Source organism: Rhagoletis zephyria, unplaced genomic scaffold, assembly GCF_001687245.7.
Source record: "Rhagoletis zephyria isolate East Lansing unplaced genomic scaffold, Rhagoletis_zephyria_1.1 Rzeph_scaffold_01230, whole genome shotgun sequence".
Taxonomy (NCBI): domain Eukaryota; kingdom Metazoa; phylum Arthropoda; class Insecta; order Diptera; family Tephritidae; genus Rhagoletis; species Rhagoletis zephyria.
This window is the reverse complement of record NW_016158314.1, coordinates 14,439-23,123: the sequence shown is the minus strand read 5'-3', so window position 1 is coordinate 23,123 and position 8,685 is coordinate 14,439. Positions and strand designations below refer to the sequence as shown.

Here is an 8,685-nt window from a genome sequence, read left to right as displayed (position 1 = left end):
TTCTATCGCACAACTTTGGACAACTTTTACCGTTTCTTATAATTCTTTTTTTTAAAGGAAAGTTGGTACCTCAGAGGTGATCATTGGATATTTGTATATGAGAATTGAAGTCGGGTTTGTTTTTTGTTTAAAAATGGCTGTTTTTTTTTAACATTTTTTCATACAAGTGTGACGTAACGCCATATTGGAAATACCCATATATTAAGCCTTTCATTTGAAAAAATATTTCGAAAAATTATAAATTGAAACAAAACCATTATGGCGATAAGACTGATTTGTAAAAGGTTCCGTGGTCTCACCCATAAAAGTGAAATTGTCATACAGCAAATCTAAGGAAGTATTTTCGATGGGGTACTGAAACTTCTTACATATGAAGATTTAATATTCTAAGATTAGGGAATTGGTATCTTTCATATTATCATAACAAAGACTACCGTGTAGACAAGCTTATATAAATATACATACTTCCAAAACGCCCTAAATACCTTAACTCGTTTAAAAGATTATGCAGCTATAGTAAAATGAGAGCGGAAATAGGTATAATAATACAACATTTTCAAATTAATTTGCATATTTGTATAAAAACGTGGGATGAAACCCGCGGTTATAGACTAGTAAATGTATATCGGCAACCGCTTTATCGATTTCCAGCATATTATCGAAGCTCTGAAATCGGGGCAGTACCTGTGCTTATCATGTAATTTACAGAAAGGTTAATAAACGAGATTTAATAATAATACATACTTCGGTTTCGGACGAACTTATACTTCTTTACTTGCTAATGCTAATTGTCTTCAATATCAGCTTGATGTGGATTGCAACATGTGGTTGGACCTTTGATGCTTCTTCTTGTTCGAGGTATCCTCCCTTTGTCCACCAGTGCCGGCACTCCCTATTCCAGAAACAACGAAGCGAAACTTTTACATATGTTCATAAAGTCATTCTAGTTTGGCGTATTTACTTTAGTATTAGGGTGGGTGTACATACATACATATGTACATACATATGTATAGTACTGCATTTATTTGTGTGAGCAAAGCTGCTGAAACTTGAAACTATCTACGTATGTACATAGTTTGTGCATGTTCAAACATCCACGGCCGATGTTGTACATACTGTGGTTTGTGTTTTGGTGCCAGCGAAAATGCTTACAAGAGACTTTGTAAAAACTAAGTAGGTATGTATTTGCTTTTGGCGGATGGCGGCTGCATGTTGGCCATTGGTTGTGACACACCTATGCATACCTATATGCATTCACACATTTGTTTGAGTAAACATACTAATATAAATATGTACATATGTACGTATGTATGAATATTTGTTCGCAAACACGACTGAGCATTACTCATGCCATTTTTGCTTTAGTTGCTATTTATTATTTGTTTGTAAACAGAAAGTTTCGTCTTTTCTGCGCTTTGCACTTTTTCCGATATCACTGGGTTTGTATTTTTTTTTAATAAATATTCTTTCGGTTACACATTGCACGTTGCATTTAGCTAAACAATTTGCCAAGTCGTTTGTATATACACATTTATTTTATTTTTTTTTTTCAATTCATAAAAAGCGAAAACTACCAAAATAGTGATAAATGCTCGTATATGTATACAGTGGCTCTCATTAAAATGTCCAACCCGCCCGTCTCGATTGATGTACAAAAAAGGTTGGTAAGATAATTTTGTAACTCAGAATTTCTCTTACAAATATTACTTTTACTTAATGTTACAAAACGTGAAAAGTGGCCAAGTCCCTTTATTGAAATTATTCAGGAGACACGAAAAATCAATGTAGTTTCGCATTATGTCCTTCTACATCATTTGAATTTGAGTGCAATATTTAAAAAACTAAATCAACAAGCATTCCTACAAATTTCAAACTTTTCCACTGAAGTAAGATAAAAAATTAAAAAGCAGTTTATAGCTCATTAAATTTTAGTCTAATAGAGTACAAATTTTGTATGGAAAAAATAAATTCGATTTGACGTCGTTTCGAGTTCACCCAAACGACTTCACCAGACCGAAGTCGGTAACGACTTTGATTCGATGAGAAGAAACGAAATCCGAACGACTTTGCATTTTGTATGGAAAAAACGGCTTCGTCTCGACGTCGCACAGTGCGGCCAAAATTGAAAAAAAAAACAAAGTTTCTAAATAGGGCCTTTTTCGACATTGAGTTGGCTGAAGGGATCCTCTAAGAAGCGAAAACCGTTCACAGTAACGGCCTTCGCCCTGGCACAACATTAAGATAGACTCAAAAAGAAAAGTTATAAACGTGTAATAGTACTTTGAGTAAAGGAAATCTGACAATAGAAATTTTTTCAGAAATAGAAATATAATGTTTTTTTTTGTTTCTTTTTTTAACCAAATTTGTGTTGTTAAATGAAACAGTAATAACACGCTGTCGGATGCTGCCTTTAAACTTATTGGAGGTTACTTATGAAAGTATAAGCTACCGAATAAAATCTGCCACTGAAATTTTAATTAATTTTTTTGACACGCTCTTTTTAGCTTCCCCCGTATGTGAAAATTTCGAGCTTTTTAATTAACTAGAATTCATTGAAAGATTTCGAGTATGCAGTTTTGTAGCTCATTTAATTTAAGTATAACAAAGTGCATGTTTAAAGTAGCTGGGAGTTACGGTTGATTTTTAGAATTAATTTTTTTGTTGCAGGAGTTGCTCATTTTGTTCATATCATCGAACATACCTCGTATGGAAGAAAATGATTAAAATTAATTAAACGTAATCATCTGTACGATTAATTTTAATCATTAATCGTTAATCCAATTAATCTGATTATTTAAGTGCTCTAGTTTGTCCGAATTTGAAACCAAACAAGAGTTATAGTTATTCTTTTGTGTTTCACGCTTATAAAAACACGTAATATATAAAAAAACAAATAATAATTATTTTTATTAGTAATACATAAACAGGGAATTTTTACAACCCATCGCACATGTGCAGAGGGATATTAAAACCTAGCTAACAGAACGTCTGTTGGAATAGATTTTAATGAAAACGCACACCAAATTGCTTAGACTGATGAGGAAAACCGACTTAGCCATACCCGTTTAACTGGCCTTGTGTGCACAGGAAAATTCCAGCGTAAATTAATTAATCACCAAACCTACTTAATCAAATTAAAAGTTAATGATTAAAAATTAATTTTTTTAATCGCGGTTACGATTAGCTGCTTAATCAGATTGAAATTAATCATGATTAACTCCAATAGGATTGAATTCAATCGATTTAACTAATTGATTAAAAAATCAATCGATTAGTGCCAACACTGACCCAACCCACATTAACAAACCGACGTCGTAACGACTTCGACTCGATGAGGAAAAACAAAGTCAGTACGACGTTGCGGTCTGTATGAGAAAAAGAAACGATCTCGTTTCGACGTCGTTTTGAGTTCAACCAAACCACTTCACCAGACCGACGTCGATTCGAACTCCTTCTCGCTCTGTGACAATATGCCACGGTATTGTTAGGTGGAAACCCTATGTTAGGTAGCGATATATGTTATATTTGCACTACAAAAATTTATTTAAACTGATAAAAATTAAGAAAAGTATAGCTTCTTAAACCTCATAAGAATTTAATTATCTTCCAATTGTAAAAAAAGGAAAATCCGACAAGAATTGTGGGCTGTAAACATAATTTCAGTAGGTACCAACTAGCATGGAATGGAAAAGCCTAACGTAATCGTAAATTTTACCTGTTAGATTAGGTTATTTTTACTACTTTAAGAAACTAAAATGTGGACGATGACCCGTGGCTTCGTTTGTTTGGAGTACTTCCAGGGGTGCGTGCACCACAGAATGGGCCAAAGGGGTCCATAGATCTTATATTTGACACTGGTAGGAGCTAAACTTTTTAAAGTTTAACTCAAATGTTAATTAGTTGAAGCTGGGCCACTTTCGCTGTGAGGCGCTGTTTGAACATACATACATACATACATACATGCATACATACATACATAAACATATGTAACAAATCTTCTGAAAGGCCGAGCAACTATAGCATTGACAAAATACAAACTAAAAATATTTACACTTTAAAATTGTTCTCTGCGTGCGCAGCGGTTGAATGACTTAATGTATGATGACGCTCGCTGTCTGCTTGCTTTCACAATTCCATTCATTCATTCAATACATTGCTTGGCCTATGTATTGTTGGCCAAACATTTGCTGACGCTGGGTATTGTGCAGCGCTTAGTGCGTCACGTTATGGGAGTTTTGACCTTTCTTTGGCGGAAGCGTCGCTTATGGCAAAACAACGCAAATTGTCAAATTAATTTCGATAAATGCAAGACGCTGTTACTAATGAGGGATGTAGAAAGTTAGAAAACAAAAATTAAAGGAAAAGTATCAAGAAACTGGCAGTGATTCTACAATGAAAAGAGTTAATTTTTACAGGTTCTTAGATGATTACGTAAAACCAGCATGAATGTGTAGCAACAGATTAAAAAAGTGTCAACAAATATAAAGCTACACAACGTTTACTGCTAAACCAATTTTTTTTTTTTCAGCAGCGCATATAGTAAAATAAATTTGACAAGTAACAGCTTGCTCGTGCAAGAACTCACAGCCTACAGTGGGATTCTGAAAATCATTATCGCAAATTTTGATCTCCAAGAATGTGCAAATTAATAGCGGGCGCGCCTAACAAACAACAACATCTAGTTTCATGCCCGCTATACTGCCAGAATTGTCTGATTACACATTGTATGCCTTACTTTTTCATGTTGTATATTTTTAGGCGTAGAAAATTTATTTATTATTATTTTAGAAAGTTTTGGCGACGAAAATTTAGCGTTGCGATTGTCGAAATTCCACGAATAATTATCTATCTCTTGGAGTTTAAGGCTAAACTCTGCTCTTATACTCGGAGTTTGCCATACAAAAAAATTTCGTTAAACTCTCCTTAACCACCAATTTTATTTGAAATTTATGGGAATGCAACCCTCTTTTGTACCGAATTTGGTGTGTGGCTTTGATAATCCAAACCTGCAACCAACTTGTCGACAGTTAGAATGTTCCCGTACTGCAAAATTTAGTCAGAAATAGTCGGAGGTTGTTCCGTGCAAATAAGTCTAGAATATCAACAATCTAGCGATGCGAAACCCAAAAATGTGGCTCNTAGTCGGAGGTTGTTCCGTGCAAATAAGTCTAGAATATCAACAATCTAGCAATGCGAAACCCAAAATGTGGCTGGATAGAACTTTTTGTGGCGATTTCAATTTTACCAAAATTATTTGGCTAAAGTAAAAAATAAAAAAAGTAAATTTTTTTTTATTTTTTTATGATCTCAAAATAAGGGTAATTAGGGTGTCCTTCACTTGGGTAGATAATTTTCTTTTTTATATGTTTAAGTCAGAAATACCGAATCACCAAAAAATATATAAGTATGTATATTTTTTAAATGGCGTTTATTTAAAATTTCTTTTAAAAAGTGTTATACTATATACGTCGCGTAAACCGTATTTAAAATATCTTTAAATTAGCATCAATACTTTTCTGATCTGTCAAATAGTTTCCGATACATTATAAATATTAAAAGTATAAAAGTTTAACTTTAACCTCTTTTATTGGCTTTGGTTTTTATTTGTGACAAATTAGCTTGGTATGGTTGAAATCAGCATGAAAAGTTCTATCGCGTAAATTTTTTATTTATTTTTATTTTTTGCTAATGGGACATAGTATAACGTTCGAAATCGTCTAAAACAAGTTGTCGTTAAGTAACTATAGGAATAATAGTTGATGGTTTTGATTTTTTGGTCAAAAATTACTGGAAAATTTAGATAGTTTTCACTCCTATAGGATCGATGGTTCTTATATGATTTCGCCTTGGAATAAGTTTTATTTTTTGCATAAAACAACAAAAAAATAAAGCATTCAACAAAAAACCTATACATAAAACTAGGCCTGAATCACGGCATCCGTGATCGAATGAAACTCGCCAATGCAATTTTAATTGAAAAGGCAAGCGATACCAAAACTTAATTGTCAGAAAGTGTCAAAATGGCGTAAGTTGCAAGTTTTTACTAGTTTTGCGTTCAATAACTTTTTCTGATAATTTTCTCTTCCTCTCAATTCTACTCTTTCCTTTTACGCTCTGGCTTCAAGTACTTACTGGCAAAGTTGTTGAATTGACCTATAGTTGAAAGTGGAATTTTCTGCATTCACCGTATAAACAGACAAAAAAGAGTATCGGAAAGCTTGACTTTCAGGAATAAAACCTGCTTTCATAAGCCACTTTACATGCAAGGTGCAACTGCTCCTGCAATCACTTTTAGAAACTCTTGAGTTTAACAGACTTTTTTAAAGGACCAGTACTTGCCACGTCTAACAGCTACTTTGCTGGATATATTTTACTTGCAACTTCTCCCCAATATTTTGCTGTCTCAATTTCCCCTTCCCTGAAAGTTTTTTTGCAAGCTTTTTGTGCAACATGAAAAGTCGAACCAATTGTTATTGTATTTTGGATTTTAAATATTTTATATAATTTTTTTTCTTTCTACAACCCAAAAAAAATATTTTTTATATTCGTCTTGGAAATAACCATATCTCTTTCTTTTCACTTACAGATGATTTCGCAGCGCGAATGCTTCTCCCAAATGCATATCCCTCAAAGGATAATTGTTTAAAACCAATGATTTCAATAAATTATGTGCGATTTGAATCATAAATTTAAACACCAAAAAAAAAAAAAAAACTTTCGTAAGCATGAGCACCAAAATTATTGATCGAATATATTTTTTTCACTAACGGAACTCGATTAATCGTACAGTTTTTCAGTCCGCTAGCTGAGGGAATAAGCCGCCTTGCGCGCCAATTAATAGTTGGTTGTCTGCCACAGTACATACACCACCCCAGTTGAGCAGCGCGAGAGAATAACTACTACACAAAGCTTTCAAAGTGTACGTACTGCACTAACAGGAATACTCACAGTAGCCCTAATAGCGTTGTTAACTCTAGATTTTTATGTTGCAGACTGAAAAGTACGGAATAGCTGCTGATCGTGCACTGGAATTTGGGGGCAACAATATATTCAAAAGAAAGCTTAGAGTAAAACTAAAAAGATTAAGAGTAGTCACTTTGGAGGAAAATATGACTACAGATACCCGCCGTCGCGTTAAATTGTACGCTCTGAATGCAGAGCGACAATGGGATGATCGTGGCACAGGCCATGTATCTTCGAATTATGTGGACAGGCTTAAAGGTAAGTTCTTGTTACTTACTGCATACAAGATGCGTATCGCTAGCTTAGAGTGAAAAGTTGCTAAGTCCACTTTTTCTAAAAAAATCATATTTTCATACAAGAAGCAATAACAATTAAAAGAGCATCGTTTCCTAAAAGATCGACCTACCTGTTTTATTTCTTTCCATTTGTGTTCAGTGATGTTATGTTAATTCGCCTTGATTTTTTTATTTACCGGTAAAACATTTACAGCAAATGCAAGTCTTTTCAAGGTACAGAAATAATTAGTATTTCCTTAGATTTTTCTTGAAAGCTGTATACTACCCTTAATGGAGAAAAGCTTTTTTCCACACAAAAAAAATGTGACACATTTTAACTTTTATTATTAAATTTGATAATGAAAATAAAATAAATTTTTTTAAGTTTCTCATATTAAAATTTATGGAGTCGAAATCCGGAAATACTGCTGAATTTTTTAGTAGTTTACGACCGGATGATGGAAAAATAGGCGTATAAGCCGGATTCCGGATATCAGTGTTTGAATGGTTTTTATTCTCGCCTGTAAAATTTGAAAAACTGGATTTAGCCTAAGCAATTTTGGCCGAGTTCAATAAAGTAAGCCAGTAGTTTCTCTTCTTTTCCAAATGAAGCCAAGTTCTTCTTCACTTGATCTTTCCAAAGCAGAGCCTCCCACTTCCTGTGCTACCGAGTTCCGAGTTGAATACTTTCTTGGCTGGAGCGTCACTTTAAGCTAGCGATATTTAAAACTACGTATTTGTACATACATACATATATGCATAATTTTCTTTCAACAAAAAAGGTATTTCATTGTTGGTGCGTGCCGAATCGGATGGTTCTTTACTTTTGGAAAGTAAAATTCAACCCGACACCGCCTACCAAAAACAACAGGACACATTGATCGTTTGGTCGGAAGGCGACAATTTCGATTTGGCATTGAGCTTTCAAGAGAAGGCCGGTTGCGATGAAATATGGGAAAAAATTTGTCAGGTATAACTCACTTAGTACATATTTACTACAATTGTATTTTATTATCATACATATACATATGTTTAATTTAAATCAGCAAATCTACATATTTAACAGTCCTTGTAAATAAAAGTTATAGGAATACGAAAATAGTGCATCAAAATGTCATACCGTGTTTTTGGAGATATATAGAGTTGTCTCTCATTGTAGAATATGATTTCTTGAAAGAAATTCAACTTTTGTATTTTTAAAAAAACTTAGTTAAAATTTTTGTCTGTATTTTTTTTAATGATATTTCGATATATTTCGAACTGTTTCGAGATTTATCGAAACAGTTTTGATATTTATCGAAATTGCTTCAGGATTTATCCAAGTTGCGATATTTATCGAGTCATTTTCGATATTTTTCGGAAGTTTTCCTCATGATTCTTCCTTGACCTTTCAGTGTACTATTCGGTGTGGTCTGTAGTTTTTGAATATTCTATTGTTTTGTATTGT

The 8,685-nt window shown here is 33.5% G+C and overlaps 1 protein-coding gene across 3 annotated transcripts in view; it reads left to right on the top strand.

Annotated features, from left to right (window-relative positions):
• Window positions 1–8,685, top strand: part of LOC108363268 (serine/threonine-protein phosphatase 4 regulatory subunit 3-like) — a 30,290-nt gene that overhangs the window by 10,875 nt on the left and 10,730 nt on the right. For 2 of the 3 annotated variants that reach the window (XM_017616566.1, XM_017616567.1), the window contains exons 2-5: window positions 6,587–6,719; window positions 6,790–6,919; window positions 6,978–7,221; window positions 8,021–8,208. In XM_017616566.1, the coding sequence (XP_017472055.1) occupies window positions 6,984–7,221; window positions 8,021–8,208 (426 nt within the window). In that variant the 5' untranslated portion in view covers window positions 6,587–6,719; window positions 6,790–6,919; window positions 6,978–6,983. The remainder of the gene's footprint in view (window positions 1–6,586; window positions 6,720–6,789; window positions 6,920–6,977; window positions 7,222–8,020; window positions 8,209–8,685) is intronic. The other variant, XM_017616568.1, reaches the window with a different exon arrangement.